Below are 19401 nucleotides of genomic sequence, written 5' to 3' on the forward strand. Positions count from 1 at the left end.
TTCTCTCTTTTTGGGGGCACTCCCTCTTCCAATGTCCATATCTCTTACACAGGGCGCATTGATCTCGTCCCAGTCAGGACTGGCAGGGTGCCGTTCTTCAAGGTGGTTTAGGGCTCGCCTTCACCCCAGCCAGGAATATCCTGGCCATCTCCTCTCTCTGCTTCTTGTTCTCCCTCCTCTGAAATTCTCTATCTTCTTTCCTATTTTTCTCCTGCATTACCCATTTCTCTTTCCTCAGCCTTTCCTCTCTGTCTTCCGGAGTTTCCCTAGCATTGAAGACCTTCTCCACTTGCTGCAGCAGTTCCCTAATAGAGATCTCCCCCAGGTCCTCCCGCTTGTGGAGTTTTCTCCGGATATCGGGTGCTGCCTGGTTGATAAATGAGAGGACTACCGCTGATCTGTGTTCCTCTGCTTCTGGGCTTATGGGGGTGTACTGCCTGTAAGCGTCAAACAGCCTTTCCAGATACGCGGCTGGGCTTTCCATTTCCCCCTGAACAATAGTTTTTACCTTAGCCAGGTTAGTGGGCCGTCTGGCGGCCACCCAGAGACCGGTCATCAGAGTCTGGCAGTAGACCCGGAGACGCTCCCTACCTTCTGCAGTCCTGAAGTCCCAATCCGGGCGCGTAAGTGGGAACGCCTCATCGATGATGGGCTGGAGGACAGTGGGCCTTCCATTCTCTCCGAGGACATTTCTCCTGGCCTCATTGAGGATACGCTCTCACTCTTCCGTCGTGAAAGGAGCGCGGAGTAACTGCTGGCAGTTGTCCCATGTGGGATGATGGGTAAACATAATGGACTCCACCAGACCTATAAGACACTTGGGGTCCTCCGAGAAGGGAGGGTTCTGAGTCCTCCAATTGTAGAGGTCACTAGATGAAAAGGGCCAGTATTGATATTGTTGAGCGATGCCTGTACCGATGGCACACACAGGCAGAACCGGCACTGCTCCTTCTGAGGTGGAGGAGGGAGCCTCCCCTTCTTGTTCCCTGGCCCCCCGAGGCCTTAACTGCATTCCTCCTGCTCTACCTGGCTCCCAACGTGGGGCCAGGGCAGGGGAGTGTGGGGAAGCTCTTTCTGGCCTCCTGCCTCCCTCTGCTGAAGAGTCTGGGGAAGCTGCGGCCGCCTGGTTCCCGCTGAGTTCCCCAGCCTTGTTTTCTATCCTCCCAGCATCTTCACTCCTTTCCTCCGCATATGGGGGTGGCCGCTCAATTGGCAGAAAGGGGTAGAGAGGAGAACTGTCAGGGAGGACAGGCAGCGCACTCGGGTTTTTGGCCCTGCGATTAGGGGACTTTAAATCTTCCTGGGCAATTAGGACGGAGGCCTTTGGTGGGTCGGTATGAGGTTTCCCCACCAAAAAGGGCCTCAGCCAGGAAGGGGGATTCTTGGCCAAATTTTCCCAAACAAGGATGTAGGGTAGTTGGTCAGGGTGGCCCTCAGGGTTTGGCCAGGAGACAACGGCTTTGACTTTACCAATAAGGTCCATGGAAAGAGACCCCTGGGTCAGCCAACCTACTCCAAAGGAAGGTCACTCGACCGAGCAAAAAGCATCGAGCCTACCTTTCTCAATGCTAAGACCCATACTCAGGGCTTGTTTCCTAACCTTTGGGAAATGAGAAAGGATCAGACCTTTAGGAGTAGCCTGAGTCTGGCCCATAGTGAGAAATACGAGGAAGACAAGGGCAAAAGGTAGAGATGCCACTCTAACAAGATGACTGGTGTACATGCTTGTGAATGGGTGCCTGTTGTCGCACAGATTTTCTTCTGCGGGGGACACGAATTTATCTGGGATTTGCGGCTGTGACCCCCTTATCCTGTCACAGGAGTCTTCTAGCGGCGGGCGCCCTAATGGCCCTTAATTGCCCGACCCGTGCCCGTGGGGAATGATTTAGTGGCAGAGAGGAGGAACAGAGAGAACAGGGGAACCTTAGAGCAGGGAGACTTAAAATAAAAAGCGCAGAAAGAAATATAAACCAAAACCAAAACATAATAAAACAATCAATGATAACACCAAGCACACACACCACAGCTGATCGCATTCGTTCGGACCGGTCCTTCTTTCACTCTGGTGCGCACCACACTCACCACTTTCAGGATCCTCAAAAACTCTCATAATTCTCCCAAAAGGCGTCCACTCGGACTGCTGCAGGGTGACGAGCTCGATTCCTTCCTCCTCGGCGCCAGGTTCCTGCCGATTGGACTTGATTTCCTAAGGCCAAGTCACTCGGACCCTAGGCCCAGGATTGGTCACCTGGACTTCACCCAGGATCACTAACCTGGGGGCCGGGACTACCAACCCGGACTTTCTCACTCGGGATCACTAACCCGAGACCATACACGGGATGGTGACTCCCGCTTTATAATGGATTTATGCAGACACGAGGGGGTGACCCTTGAATTACACCGGACAATTAGACCTTGCCTCCAGCTGTCCTTTGTTCTCAGGGAAGCTGCGCGGATCCCAGACGAGCCCCCAAAATGTTAGGGTCCAGGACTCTGGGGTTTCCCAAGGAACAAGCCACACGGACACGGAGATGAAAATCCAAGCAAAGTCTTTATTCAGCCAGCAAGCTGGGGTCGACAGCACCTCCCCTGACACGCAGGCTGAGTACGAGCTGCCAACCCCCAAGTAACTTTAGGTATGGATTATATAGGATTTCTACAATCGTTGCCCCAGAGCCCGCACATTACCCCAACCAATGAATTTGAAACACATTTTATACTTTAGCCAATAGACTTGGAACGGGGACACGCCGAGTGTCTGACCTTTGCACAAGCATTCCTATGTGACTTATCAGGAGTTTTGTCCCCAGGGGGTCGTTTGCTCCTAGTCATCCAACTTAGGGCAAGGTCCAGGAATGTTAGCCTCACGTAGTTTCTACGAAAACTGGGTGGTTCTGCCCTGTTCCCTGCATTCCTCTACAAAAGGTCTGTTAAACAAAGGTGGAAAGCGACCATGAAATAGCATACAGGATTAGGGAGAGGGTCTTCACATTTAGACAGCACTGGCAGAAAGCAGATTTTTTATATTACTAAAATTATATTATTCTTCAAAATCCAAAACAACTTTCAGCAATTATAGCTTCACCTGATGCAACTTCTTCCATTTAGAAAAGAAGACTAATGAATGACAAGTCAATTGAAAAACAGTGAAGCATACATTTTAATGTCAATTTGCAAAAGTCTTTTATGCTTGAAAAGAATTAGAATTAAGAAATCTGTTATAATTTTGGCTAAATGAACACATTTTAAAGGGTTTTTAAAATAAATATTTGAATTCCATCATATCTATATAAATATGTCAAGAATCCATCCATTCACCAAATTTATTTGCAATCAAAACCTCAATGCCAGATGAACCCAGCCATCAATCTGCAGCCAAAGAGTTGAGTAGTAGCAGATTATTAGTAGAGAAAAATCAAACCAAGCAGATTCATTTTATTTTAGACTCATGATTGCTCACCTCAACGCTGTCCAGAAATCCTGCTGTATTTCTTGTAAGTGCTCATTCCCATCTCAAACAACTGTGACACGCCTCCTCTTCTCTCCTTCAACTACCCAGCACACATCTGACCCCAACCCCAGTTGAGGACCTCACTCAATTTTGTTGAAAAAACAAAAGATTTCAGATAAGATCTCTTGAAAGTCCCACCATAAAGTTACAAGCCCCTGCATTGATTTCCATTTTCCCTTTCTCCCTCCTGTTACCTGGGAGAGGTGACCCTCCTCCAATGAAGGCTAAGCTCCCAACATGTGCTCTTGATCCTCCACAAAGCATCTCTGATCCATCCAAGGGAAGAAAACGCAGGACGGCCAGAAATAATTTCCCTCCACTCTACTTTTAAAAATACTACCTATTCATCAAAAACTTGAAAGATTACTATCTATTTCCTCTTACTAGAATATAAGGTCCATGAGAGCAGAGATGTTTTGTTCACACTGGCTCTCCAAGACATGAAAGACTGCTCATGTGCAATAGGTGTGTAATAAAAATTCCTTGAATATTTGTTGAAAATTACATCCTCTTCTCCTGCCACTCTCATCACCAGCACTGTAAATTAGCATGACCCAAATGCATGGAAAATTAGTCACTCCCATAACACTTTCATCCCTCCTATAGGACAGAAGGGACTTGTTAAAAATACATACTCCATTATTTTGATAGTCATTCCACACTATAAAACAAAATACTTAAGAGGAAAAACTGTGCCTTATTATTTACCACTTACTGGATTATATACCAATGCCTGAATGAGCTCAGTAAGTTTCTCTGACTGAATTGGGGGAAAAGTCCAAAACTATTTTATAAATTATAAATTATATTCCAACATAAATTAATTTCCAACTCATCTTATATTTTTTCACAAGAAATATGTAAGATAATATATCTATTTAATAACAAAAAGTCACTCTTCTTTATTTGCAAAAGTCATTTAGACATAAAGTAGACAAGTAGAGTATCACTTAATTTGATGGACAGTCTGTCTCTGATGAGAAAACATTTTTACCCCCAACATCAAAGACTAAGGCCATGACAGTTAACTATCTCACCAACACAAAAAAGAGCTTTCATTTTCCACCAATATACAACCTTAGATTTCATTTTTGTTATTATGAAGGTAGTTGATAATTTTTGTCTATTAACAAAGCAGAGTAAAGTTTAAATGAATTAATTGTAGTAAATAAAATGCAGTGGGGAAAAGCTATTAATAAGAACAAATGAGTCCATTTTCTGGATCATACCACACAGTGCTAAACAAAAGCCACTTTAAAAAAAAAACCCTGAGAGGACAATGGCTACTTTTTTGTGTGGATTCCTAGAAGATAACCATGATGCAAGATAAACATCTAATTTCCTTTTTTCTTAAATTCTTATGTTTCACCGGAGAGGTTATGTGGAAACTGGTGACCTTAGAAGAATCTCATGTACTTATTAACCAGCAAACTTAAAAATTAAATAAAATATCAGCTATTTGGAGCTTCTAGTTAATCATGAAAGGAATAAACAGTGAAGCACGAAACTCCATGTTAATCAACTGTCAGTCTATCAATCCATGTTTCCTCAAAGTAAAAATGGTAAACTGTACTGAAAAATAAAATAAGATAAAGCTATGTCTGTGTGACTGAAAAATTCAGCTAGCTCCATTCCCAGTACAGTTAATACAAATGGCCGAATGACATGGCCCAGATGTAGACTAACATGATCTATAAATCATAAGCCTGCAAACTTACCAGAAGTAGTTTTAATAGTGATTTAAAAAAAGAAAAGGTTCCAAATAAAGTTATTCTTATTATGATTTCTATATTGTTATTTGCATGAATGATCATGAACTATTTTCTTAGTCCATTAGCTCTGGCATTCATTAATAAGAACTGCTAGAATGTCAAAAATGCAATAATTAAATTAAACTACCAATTATTTTAATTTATTCAAAATGAAAATAAATATCCATATGGAAAGCTTTGTCATGTAAATGGTTTCAAAATAAAACACAAAGACAAAATGGCAAGTTAAATGATACTATCAAAGTGAATGGAATAAACTTTCAAATTTTTCAAACTAAATATATATAGTCCCTCTCATCAGTTGAAGATGCAATATTGAACTTCAGTCAATCAAGTCTGATTTTTAGGATGCCTTCAGAATTGAAGTCTAAGACCACAACTCACAAAAAGGGAGTACTTTGCTGCTTCACAGCAGGATGCAAATTCCTTTTTCTAAGCAGAATTCCAGACATTCCACGTGTCTTCTATAAAAATAGAAGATGTCCATTTTAAAGTAGGCCAGGCTGAACTCATACCAGCATAAATGGCCAAGAAATGCACTTATCGCAAGAAGGTTTACATTTGCTCTTGTAAGCAAACTACAGATTTCCACTCTTCAGTTCCATCCTTATGCTTCCTCTGACTCCTCCTTACAAGACACTGCACACTATAAAGAGATGAGCTTTTGGCCCCAGGAAAAACATTAGATTAGGAAGGCTTTTAGGAGAAAAAGTGGGTGAAGTGCTTGGTTCTCCCTCTTTCCAGAACAAAAACAAGTCCTTCAAAAAACTTATTTGAATAATGATATTTAAAGATTATCAATTCCCATAATTCAGTAACTTGGTTAAGGTAAATAAAAGTATAGTTTTTTTAACCTGACATGACAGCATACACTAAAATATGAAGATTACTAAGTTTAAGCAAAGATAAGATTTTTTTTGGTTGTAGACATCAGAATGAAGGCTTGTTTCCTGGTTTTTGTGGTAGCAAATGCACAGCTTAATCTAAGCGGGATTTACACTGGCAAATGTCCACCTCAGATGGCCCCAGCAGCAGTCCGGGAAGCACAGGCTGCTCAGAAGAGGATTATGTGATCATGTGAGTCTTTTAAATCCTTCAGTGACTCCCTGCTCTGTGCCAGGACTGTGCTTAGCAAATGTGAGCCAAAAAAGACCCAAAACAGACCTAGGAGTGGCAGTCTGATGAGGAAAACAGACAATCACACAGACAAAAACATGCCATTACCTCCTGTGCTCAGTTCTAAGAGGGAGCATTAGAGGAGAGTAAGGGGGTGACCCAATCCAGTCTAGGGGTCAGCAGCAGCTTTCCCAGAGGATGTAACGTGTCCAACTAGTAGAAGTTAACCAGGTATAGAAGGAAAGGGAAAGAACATTCCACAGTGAGGAACCAGTTGAGGCAAAGACCTAAAGCAAGAGGGGCAAAGCCTGTTGGAGATGCTAATGAAGCAGAAAGGTGGGGAAGGGGAAGGAAGGGAACTGTGGATTTGGGTTTGGAAATGTAACAAACCCTCCCTGTGTAGTGAGAAATGAGGTTAGCAGGCTCCAGACAATAGTATGCCAAGTATGTCAGCCTTTATGAAAGTAATGGCAAGTAGGAAATAACAGGATCAGAATTTCTGTAAAGAGTGGGTTGAAGGTGGGCTGTCCATAGGTGGAATACAGTTGCCAGCCTACTGCAGTAAACCTGGCGTAACACAGGAAACTAAACCAGAGGGTGGCAGCGAACAGAAGTGGGCCATCCTTGCTGATCCCAGCTTAGTAGGGAGAAAAGTTCTCCCTACCTTCAAGTTCAAATCTTCGTTTCATTTCTCTACCAACATTTTACAGCTTGACTTGGGCTTGATATTTTAAAAAATTAAAAACGCCTGTATTGCATTTCCTGGAATGAACATGAAAGTACTACGGACTTTCAACTACACTATTGAGTAGGCAACATTAATTTCATTCATTTTATAGGCCAATCAGAACCCTAAAGGTCAGACTGACCGAGGGATTGGCCTGTCACAGAGCCAGAGAGAACCCAAACTGGGAGGCCAAATCTGTTGGAATCTGCAACCATGTCCTTTCTTGTTTACTCTAGTTCTTGCGTAGCTACAACTTCTACCCCTTGCTTTTTCCTAACATACATTGGCCACCCATTTAAAATTAATACATCCAATGTAGCATGATATCAGTTTGCCAAAGGCTAAGAAAGTAGAACCCATAAGTTAGCCATTCTAGCTTTGCCCAGAATTAACCACAAGGTCTTAAAAGCAAACTGTTTTGCCTCCATTTTTCATTGGTCGGATGGAGACAATGATATAAGTATATAAAATAAAAGTATTATCACTAATAACTGTAAGAGCTCCATGAGGTAGAGCTCAGTGCCTGCCTCAGCAAGGACTTTCTGCCCAGCTGGGTGGCCGGTCCGCAGCTGCCTCGAGCTGGCAGATCCTCCCGCGGGACTGAGCAGCTGGGAGCCTCTAGCCTCTAGCCTGCATTCAGTGACGGAGCAAGGGGGATCGAAAGGCCGGCCACTTCAGCTAACACAGGGCACTGCTGAGTGGAAATGTTTCCCTGCTGGGTCCATGGAGGTTTGCCAGGGTGCAGGCAGTTCAGCTTCTCCCTCCCAGAATGTGCTTCCTCCTCCCCCTTTCGCAGGTGATAGCTTCTAATAAACATCCTGCACCCCAAACTCCATCTTCCCACTGCTTCTGGAGAATCCAAACTGCCACACTCTACTTACCTACTTTGGATATATTAACTAGGTCAACATGAAACTTAACTACATACTTGAAACACCAAGAAGAGGCCTATTGAGTAACTTGATTTTAAATTGTTCTACTAATTAATAGAAGTATATTTTTATTCCATATTTTAAGCAAAGCAAGTCCTAGCTGATATTTTGAAAAAAATCTCAATTTAATGATAGGCCAAGTTTGAACATTTGACTTTTTATTCCAAATAACTTAGGAAGAATGTTATGAAGCTAAAAATAAAAGGATAAAACTAATGTATCATATCTAATAATATGACAGTATTATTAACAGTACCACAGTGACACTGTTACAGCACCCCTATATAGCAGAGATCTATGTGAAAAATACACAATACTCCTTTTGTAACTAACACAGAAGGGAACTTTGGCCTCTGCTCTGTGCTTATCTAATTCATATATTTAGGACTTGGAGTAAACATTTCCCTTCATATCATATATCATATCAAAACAAAACTGATTACTTCTAAAAAAGGAATAAAACATGTATTCTCATTATAATAAATCACTTCAAATAATCATTCAAAGAACGTGTAATTCTACTCTTACAGAGCACAAATTTTCAACTATATCTTGAAAGAAATTCTGAAATATAAAAAGAAAATTAATAACATCGATAGGGTTATTTCTTTATGGACACATGTAATTCCATGATGTAAAAGACTACAAAAACAAGTAAAACAACCAAGTTGTGTGTAATATCCTTCAGTCTAGTTTTCAATGCCCAGCTGGTCCTATAACTGCTTGGCACCAATAAATTAACTATCAGCATTTTTGCCAGCAAAGCATATATATATATATATATATATATATATATATATATATATATATATATATAAAAACAAAAAACAAAAAAACCAAGGGATAGAAGATCCACTCTTGAGTTACTGCCAAGACTTTATGCAAACAGAACCACTTAATTTTAGCATTCCTATTGGAGTGGAATCATGCTCATTCTGGGAAAGTCTTTTCTCCAACCCTCCTGAAACCAGAAAGCTCTAAATATACGGCCACTGAATTAGACATGCAGAGAGGCCAAAAGGTCCCTGTATTTATTGTCCAGCATTTATTAATGAAAAAATTTTTACTGAGCACCTACTATGTTCCAATTAATGTTTGGGTGGCTAAACCTATTCCAATAGTGATTACCTTGTTCAGTGAACAGAAACAAGAATTCAGGAAACAGATTTGGTTCAGAAACCCCCCTCACATGAAAATGACAGAAAATGTACTCCCATATATTAAGAGTGAATTAAGGAACCATATATTATATGTAAAGTAAAGAGTACTGATTATTACTCTCTTAATGGTATACAGAGAATACTGCAGAAAAATCAATTAGCCAATTGATTCAGCTGGAATATTGAACCCAATTTCTTTCAGAGGCAGGAACAGCTGTCAGGTTTTGGTCAACTACCATCTTAGTAAGGCTGTTTAAATGGAAAGCTGGATGGTGCTGCCATGTTATATTGCATGTTATTCAATGTTACCAATAAATATGCTGTAAACATTTAATATTGAGAGACGCCATAGGAATTCTTGGAAGTCACAAACTTCTAAATGTATTGTAAGCACTTATGTATCATTTTTATAAACAGAATCTGGAAAGTATGATATTATTTCCCATTTTAGAATTGTCATATTCCTTACTGAATTCAAAACCAAGCCAAATATACACTACTTGATCAAAAGCGAGGCTGCAAAAATAACACTTTGACAAACTGAAAGAAAAATGTCACCTCCTGCAGAGAAATAGAGGTGTTGAAACAAATAAGGTTGATTCTTGTTTTATTAATGTTTAATCATTTGTAGGGCACACTTCATTTGCAATGAAAATACTTGTTCATCAAGTTAGAAAGATAAATGATAATTGCTTTTTGAGCATTTAATATTAACTGGATGAAGGCAGGGAACTAGCAAAAGGACAAAAACTAAAATTTAACAGTTCTTCCTAAAACTTCTCTCATATTTTTGGTGTGCTGTAGAAGGAAAGAATTTTAAACAGAAAATTACACTCTTTTATCCTTCAATCATGACTAATTAAATACTTGGTAAGAGTAGAAGAGTAGATCAACTTTTTAAGTTCAATTTCTTTTTCAAAAAATCAATTGTATGTGCAGGATGAGAGAATCAGGGATTCATTCTGTAAAGACTATGTTAATGTTTAATTTGGTTGTGTTTTAAAGAATCTGAAGGCTCCTGCAGACTGTTTTCATTCTATGCCAACTACCCCATTTCTGGGCACAACCACAGAATTTTAGTGCCACCTCCATAAAAGCCAAGGGAGTAAGTTTATTTTTCCCAAGGTTCAACAGAGATCTCTTGTGCCTAGTATGAGGGCAGTAGATTCATGCATTAATGCATATTTTTATTAAGCTCTCTCTCACTTAATTTCACATGCTACAGATATTTTCCAAAGGTTTTATAAACCCTCTAGTTTTCTGACTTAAAAATCCAAAATAGAGCCACAGGTGCTACATATCTAAATATTCCTTACCCAAGTGAATAATACAAAAATCTCTCAAACCTACCAATCCCAGCTTTAAATCATTTTAGAATTAATCTTCAGGAGATAAATGGCCAAATAGCTCCCAAAGTTTCTAAAGCTTTTCTTGCCTTAGGAAGGAGTTGGCTTCCCATATGGCACAGAGAATCCAACTGGTCACCCACCCAGCTGGTCTCCCTGAGTTCTGGGCTCCACATACTTCCAAGTCAACATCCAGGAAATAGGGGCATGAAAAGACTTCCAAGGGAGTAATATCTGCACAGCAGTGGCTATGAGTGTGGATTTTGGAGTCAGCAGACCAGGGAGTGCCTCCTGGTTTTGCCAGTTACTGAGTGTGTGACACTGGGCTATTTATTGAACTTCTCCAAGCCCCAACTTCCTCATCTTAAGATGAAGGTGAAAGATTCACTTTGGGAAATTGGGTGAGAATCTAGTGAGTTGCTGAGGGAAGTTGTGCCCTGTGAGATATTAGGGCTTCTTATGAAGCTAACTAATTAACAGAATATGACTATGACAGGAATAGACATACTGACCTATGGAATAGAAGAGAGCTCAGAAATAAATCCCACACACATATATAATTTTAATATATGACACAAGTGGTAAATTATGATAAAAATGAAAATTGAACCTCTATTTCACACCACACAAAATGAATTCCAGATGGATCAGGACTAAAATACCAGAAGCAAAACTGAAAAGTTTAAGTTGAAATTTTTTTTAAATTCTTTATAACCTTGACAAGGAAGTTTTTCTTTAAAAGACACAAAATTTTTCATTATAAAATATTAATAAATTTGACCCTGTTAAAAGCATGGATATCTGATCATTCAAGTCACCTTAGAGAAGGTGAAAAAATGAGTTTCAAACTGGGAGAGGATATCTCCCATTCATAAATCACCAAAAGATTACTATCAAAAATATATTAAAAATTCCTGTAAGAATAAGAAAAGCTCAACCAATCCAATTTTTTAAATTACGCTAAAGACATGAACAGACATTTTTTAAAAGAAGGAATATATATGGCAATAAATATTTGAATAAATATTTGACCTCATTAGTGACCAGAGAAATGCATATGAAGACCATTATAAAACCACACAATTAGCAAAAATTAAAAAGTCTAATAATAACAACTGTTTAGAGAGAATATGGATGAACAAGATTTCTTAAGTATTGCTGGTTGAAATGTAAACTGGTACAACTACTTTGGAAGGCAGGACTGCATTATTTTGTAAAGCTGACCATTCAGATACTCTGACCCATTTGCAATTCCAGTCCAAAATAGGATCTAGAGGAACTCTTATACACGTAGAGCAGATGACATATACAAGAATGTTCATGGCAATAGCATTTATAACATAAGTCTGGAAAAAACCCACATGCCTGTTTTCAAGAAAATGTGTAAATAAATGTAGACAATAAACCCCCTATGGAATGTTACACAGCCCTCAAAAAGCATATGCTACTGATGTATGCCAAAGTAGAGATAGACCTTGGTAATATAATGCTGCCTGAAAAGTTAAGTCCTAAAAGATTGGCAATACCAAGATACCCGTTTATCAAATAAAAACTCAAATATAAAATTTAATGATATATTAAACCAGCAATCCAAATAATAAACTGAAGTGCCTAACTCTCTAAAAACTTATCTAAAAGCACAAATCTTCTGAATTTCCATAGTGTAATATGCAATCTACTTAACTTCATTTGATAAACAAAATTATGTACTTCATCAAGATCAAATAAAATATAAATAGATAAAACTGAAAGTGTACAGTGGTAGATGTTAAACCATATCCCATTATTTATTAAGAATAATTTTGCTGCTAATTTAAGGATGGAGATCATATACTCAGTCATAAAGACAGTCTTGGAGAACTCTAGAAAACCAGAAAAAATTTAGATATATTATTATGAGAGGTACATTTTGGAAAACAGCTCAATCACATAATTTATCCTGCCACACTTGGTCCATCTGTAGCCATTTCTGAGTGAATGGGGAAAGCCATACATTTACTCAAAGACTATTTTTAAGCCCAGTAAGGAAATCTCATTAGCTCCTAAGTTAGAAGCCAGGAGAGCTTGGCAGCCTTCACATGTGGGAAACCTATTGAGCAGTGAATAGAATAATTATTCCCAAGGACTGTGTATTCTGGACATGGGAATGCAACTCAGTGCTCCATGAAATTGTCCCCCCCACTTTCAGACTACACTAAAAATGTGGGGGTTTTCCCCTCTTTAATGTCATTAGTCTATTCTGATGACAAATATTGCCTTTGGTTGCCAGATATTTAATATACTAGTTATATGAATGCAACAAATCAACCTACTGTCCAGAAAACTGGAAAATCTCTGCTATTTTTGTCCTGAATATTAAGATAGTGCTTAACAGGGATTGGAAAATCTGCAAATTAAATATAATAGCACTACCATGAGTTTTCATTACTATAGGTATGTAAGTTCCATTCTTACATGTCTTATCCTCATTTATAAAGAATACGTACAAAATAAAGGTCTTTCTCTCTTGAAATGTAGAACAAAATAGTGGCAAGGTGGTTTTAAGCAATATGATTTCAGTGTTCTTCATCAACCATTCCAAGTGTCAGAGTAGTGTTCTATTCGTCAGTGGCAGAAGGTATCAAAACACTGGGAGAACATAATAAGAAAGCACCCATAAAACGATGGAATTGAGAACACAATACAAATGTAGATAAATGCCTTGTTAGGGAACTGAAAACACTGAAATGGATTATGTTTTCTAAATCAATAATGTCCAAAATTATTAGGTATTTGATTCATGATAAACAATAACCAAACCACATACATTTTTATTTCCCGTAAAGAATTCCATGATGTCCTAATTTCAAAAGAACGCATACACACATACCAAAACTACATGCATATATTGACAATTTTAATGACATGTAAATTAATATGATTCTTCTGGAGAGCATGGACTTGAGCTTAATCATACACATGTCTGTCCCCCAACTATACTGTAAGTTGAGAGAAAGGGCTGTCTTATTCAATGCTGTATCCCAAGGGCATGATACAATATTGGTGCTTAGAAAATATTTTTTGAATGGACGAATGAATTTGGCATAATGCTTTCAAGAGCCTTTAAAATTTTTTTGCACCCCTTTAAACCAGTAATTCTACTCCCAGGAATTTATCCTAAGGAAATTCAGAGACACAAAAATAAACATACAAGGATGATTATTGCAGCATTATTTCTAACACAAAATTTTAATGTTCAACAAGGGAATTGGTAAATTGTGGTATATCACACAATATAATATAGCACTAGGCAATTGTTTAGAAGTGTATTTATGGGGATAACTACACTTACAGTTGTGAGCATTTAGTAATTCTTATCATTACTGAATCACTATGCTATACATCTGAAACCAATGTAATATCGTATGTCAACTATATAACAATTTTTTTAAATGCAAAAAAAGTGAAAGTGTACTTTAAAAGTGTAATTACTGACAAGGTGAATTTTCATGACATTAACATTATACATACAATCTAAATAGTGTGTGTATATATATATATATATATACACATCTAGATATAATCTATTACATAGGTATAAATGAATATATTTGTATACATAGAAAAAGAACTTGTAGAAAGAAAATACACCAAAATGTTAAAGGTAGTTAACACATTTTGCTAACAAACAGAACTTAATATATTTAAAAGCTTACAAAATAATTAAAATTATATTTAATAAATGAAATATAAGTGAATTTAGTTAATAATAAACATACTTTTTGTGTATGTGTTCTATCTGTAAGCTATCCAACAACCACACACAGAAAAAAAGCATTTGGTATTTAGTCTTATAAGTCAGAAATGAGACATTCATAAGGAAGAGGAAAATATGTAAATACAGTTTAAACACCACAAGAGTAACTCCACCAAAACGAGCACATGTTTTAAAAATAGTCATGCAAATAAAATATCTCATTGGAAAGGTAAATATTAGTGAATATTTTGTTTGAAATATAGACTTATTCATATTTAAAGTAATGATAACAGTGTGATACGCTTTACAAAAACATATAAAATCTTTTAAAATAGTAAATACAGTTGTTTCCATATTTTGTTTTCTAAAAATAAAACTGCTACCGATTCTTATCAAGAGCATGGGATTTTCCTCCTTTAATATGTTTTATGTTATTGCTAGCTAAAATCAATGAGAGTATCAGAATTTTGGACTCTTCCAGTGGAAATTTTGCTTCCCTACTGGAAGACAATCTAAAGTCACATAGCCCGAGTCTGCCTCCCTGTATAATCTGTCCACACAGAACCACAAAAGCTGCTAAAATTAAACACTGAAGACAAAATTCAATTAAAAGTTTTTAGGTTTTTTAATTCTTTGAGTATTGTCTTTTTTTTTTTTTTAATCACAAGAAAGTCCCCACTACTGAGGTCTCAAAACAGAATCCAAAAGCATGGATGGCTCTTATCTGGGTGTTAGGCCATCCATATGCACAGGTTCATTCTGTAGCTGAGTTTACTATGCTGTTTAGTGTCTGAATCCTTTTTCTCCTTGTTAATTGGATAAAGCTGAATAGTTTTTCATGAAATTTTAGGATATTCTATACTCAGACAACCAATATTAAGATTTTAAGAAAGATAGAGAGAGCTCAGTATAATTATTGCAGCAACCTAGAAGCCCAAGTAGGCTAAAAGCTAAACAACCAAGAGTGCTGAATATCTTAAATCCAGCTCTAAAAAACAAACAGACCTGGAAAAATATTGCAAGACCTTGTACATATTTCTGAACTGCTGCCCTGGCAAACTGACATGAGAAAATGAATGTCTTCCCTAAGTAACACACGAATTTGGGTCACAGTCTCAGTTACTATTCAGTTGAGACAACCATGAAGTCAAATTTTAAAATAAGAGTTCTGCTATATCTGAGATGACAGAACTTGGTGTACAGATAACCTAGTCACAAAGGAGACTTTATCACCATATGAAAGAATATCATAGATACCAACAAGAATCATTTATGTTAAAGCATTTTAATGATTAGTCAATATGAAGAAATATCAGTCTATTAAAGGAGAAAACCCAACAAATGTCATCACTGGCAATGTCATCACAGATGTTTCCCTGGCTATATAACTTTCCATTTGTCACAGGCACAAACTTTAACATTAATATTTGAAATGGCCACAAGGTACCAAAACTATTACTTATGATAATAAACTTTCAGCTTTTCCAAATCTGAATCTTTCAGCATTCATATGAATGTTTATAATCATGTAACTAAAGTCTATACCATGTTAACCTGAAGTAGAGAAAATCTTAAGCAAACTCCCACAGTATATGACTATTTTCAGCGAATTGTGTACTTCTTAAAACACAGAACACAGAAAATGTTAAGAATAAGGCCCACAAGCCCAGTTTGAAAAAGACAGATGTACCCCCATGTTTACCGCAGCACTATTTACAATAGCCAAGAAATGGAAGCAACCTAAGTGTCCATCAGTAGATGAACGGATAAAGAAGATGTGGTACATATACACAATGGAATATTATTCAGCCATAAGAAGAAAACAAATCCTACCATTTGCAACAACATGGATGGAGCTAGAGGGTATTATGCTCAGTGAAATAAGCCAGGCAGAGAAAGACAAGTACCAAATGATTTCACTCATATGTGGAGTATAAGAACAAAGGAAAACTGAAGGAACAAAACAGCAGCAGAATCACAGAACCCACGAATGGACTAACAGTTACCAAAGGGAAAGGGACTGGGGAGGATGGGTGGGAAGGGAGGGATAAGGGTGGGAAAAAGAAAGGGGGCATTATAATTAGCATGTATAATGTGGGGGGGTAGGTAAGGGGTAGGCTCTACAACACAGAGAAGACAAGTAGTGATTTTATAGCATCTTACTACACTGATGGACAGTGACTGTGTAGGTGTATGTGGGGGGGACTTGGTGAAGGGGGGAGCCTAGTAAGCATAATGTTCTTCACGTAATTGTAGATTAATGATACAAAAAAAAAAGAATAAGGCCCACAATCCTAAATATTAGGGAGATCTTGAAGCATAAAAAAATAATTTTAGAATTAAAGGAAATAGTTCTTTATACAAGAACTAATGAACATCTGGCAATCACTATCTTAAAGAATTTGCAAAAGATAAAAATACAAACAAGTTTACAAAGGTGTTTGAGAAATGCACTGGTAATAGAGCAGGAGCCAGTTCTTAAAGAAAATATATTCAGAACACCTGCCTTACCTCAGAGACAAGGCTATAGGTGCAGTGACAGAGGCTGCAAGTTGCCTCACGATGTCTGTTCTGCTCTGATATGGTGTCAGTACTTTTAGTTGGCCATATGGCACTTAGCTAAAAACTCATGTCCCAGCCTCCATTGCTGCTAGCATGGTCATATAACTAAGTTTTGGCCAACAGGATGTGAGTACACATAATATATGCAACTTCTCAGTCATGATCTTCCCCCTGGCTGGAAAATAGTTGAGGTAGCCAGAGCTACAGCAGCTACTTTAGACCATGAAATGAAAGATACATAAGCATCAAGGCACAAACAACCTGGGTATTTGTAACTGTGGAACTATAGTCAGTCCTGAACCTTCATCTACACATACAGATGGGAGAAGAATAAGCTTCTGTCTTCTTGTACCATGGTTATTTAGGGTTTATAAAGAGCAATCAGTCATTACTCAAAATAACATAGCACCTAACATTTATTTAGCATTTATTACATACTATACACTGTGCTAAGTGCTTTACATACAATCTAACTTATTTGCACAAAACAAAAATACTTTAAAGCAATTATTATTATCCCCAGAAAATTGGGCCTCATGAAGGAGAGGTAAGTTGCCTGGAGTTACTCAGCTATCTGATTCTCATGCCACAGCCAGACTGTGAACCACCACTCTATGCTCTAAATTCCATTTGCCTGATCTGGAAAGCAACCCCTACAAAACATTCCAAGAACACTGAGTTGTAGGTCCCTCAGATTTGACTGATGTATCTTCAAGACTATGCAGTATAGAAATGATAAAAAGTTACATAGCTAAGAACCACAGAGGAAAAAATCTTTCCCACTGCCACTCCAATGTGATACAATTTGAAGGCATGACATGAAACACCACCGTACACCACTCACAAAAACTGACTCAAAATGGAGGGAAAATGTAAATGTAAAACCTGAAACCATGAAACTCTTAGGAGAAAATACAGGTTTTCTTTTCAATATAATGTAAATCAAAACCACAATGGCTATCATCTCATCAAAAAGTCAAGAGATAACAAGTTTTGGCATGCCAAAGCTCCTTGACATGGGTCTTGGTAATGATTTTTTGGATATGACATCTAAAATACAAGCAACAAGAGGCAGGAGATTCAAGATGGCAGCATGAGACATGAGACAGAGAACTCCTTTCAAAACCACATATAATATGAAATTATAGTTAATACAACTAATCCTAAAACAGCAACAGGAAAGAAGGCTGCACCAGACTGCATACAGACCTCACGAACAGAGTAGACCTCATGAAACAGGGTAATGTTCGAAAGCCTTGATCAGGCGGAACTCAAGCCCTTCCCCGACTCCAGCTCACCAGCAGGAGGAGGAAAAATGGAGCAGGGAGTGGGTGGAAGTCTAGGACTGCTGAACATCCAGCCCAGGCAATCTACTTTGGGAGCACAAACCTACACTGCATGGTGCTCTGGAGATTAGTGGGGTTGGAAAGCTAAGACAGATGGAATACTTGGAGAGACTGAGATTCCAGCCATTTGTGGAAGACAGGGATCCTCATCCAGCTGCTCTGGGACAAAGCAAAGGTGGCAGGTCTGAGAGGCTTCCTAGCAGAGAGAGGGCTGCTGAAGGGGCGGGGTTTGCACAGAGTTGCTGCATAGGAAAAGGGATAGGTGGACAAGGTTGTCTGGGTGCACACTGCCCAGAAGGTTGGGAACTTTCAGGAGCTTCAGGCACTCCATTCCCATGGCTGGCTACTCAGCTCTGAGGTCCCGCACTGTGATGCACAGCCTGCTGTGCCTTCCTCCTGGCCTGCCAGCACCAGCTCGCAAACCGGCAGTCCCTGCCCTGGCACAAGGCCAGCGAGAGGGAGGCCCCGCCTATGGCAGGCACAGACGCAAAGCACATAGGCTTGCAACTGTGTGGTCAGCCCACTGGTTCTGACAGTGGAGACAGGCACTGAAGCCAGGAAACAGGAAAAAGCTCTTTCCTACCCCCAGGCACTAATGCAGCTCCCCTGTGACCCCCGACATAACTCCAGGGACTGTGCACCTCCAGAGACTAGAGCTTCTAGCCCCTAGAGGGTGCCACATACAAATATGAAACATCAAAAGAACCTGGTTCAAACAAAAATCTCACAATCAACAGAAAACAGGCCAAATGAAACTGAACTCACCAATCTTCCTGGAAGAGAATCCAAAATAAAATTAATAAACATCCTCATGGAGGTACAGAAAAATATTCAAGAACTCGGGGACGAATTTAGGATAGAGATTAAATCATTAAGAAATTTCATATCTGAAATGAAACATACAATGAAGGTTTTAAAAGCAGACCAGATGTAGTAGAAGAGACAGTAAACAGAATAGAAATTAGAGAAGAGGAATACAAAGAAGCTGAGGCACAGAAAGAAAAAAGGGCCTCTAAGAATGAAAGAATATTGAGAGAACTGTGTAACCAATCCAAAAGGAAAAATATTCAGATTATAAGGGTACCAGAAGGAGAAGAGAGAGAAAAAGGGATAGAAAGTGTCTTTGAAGAGGTAATTGTTGAAAACTTCCCCAATCTGGGATAGGAGATAGTACCTCAAGCCATGGAGATGCA

General features: G+C 38.7%; 1 protein-coding gene across 5 annotated transcripts in view; it reads right to left on the bottom strand.

Moving 5' to 3' along the window:
- Positions 1 to 19401, bottom strand: part of FSIP1 (fibrous sheath interacting protein 1) — a 200641-nt gene that overhangs the window by 75017 nt on the left and 106223 nt on the right. Inside the window, exon 11 of one of the 5 annotated variants that reach the window (XM_037018783.2) lies at positions 8898 to 13192. The exons of the other annotated variants lie outside the window; for them this stretch is intronic. Coding sequence (XP_036874678.1) covers positions 13169 to 13192 — 24 coding nt within the window. The 3' untranslated portion in view covers positions 8898 to 13168. Of the gene's footprint in view, positions 1 to 8897; positions 13193 to 19401 lie in introns of those variants that run through there. 5 annotated transcript variants of the gene reach the window in all.

Source organism: Manis javanica, chromosome 8, assembly GCF_040802235.1.
Source record: "Manis javanica isolate MJ-LG chromosome 8, MJ_LKY, whole genome shotgun sequence".
In the NCBI taxonomy this organism is placed as follows: domain Eukaryota; kingdom Metazoa; phylum Chordata; class Mammalia; order Pholidota; family Manidae; genus Manis; species Manis javanica.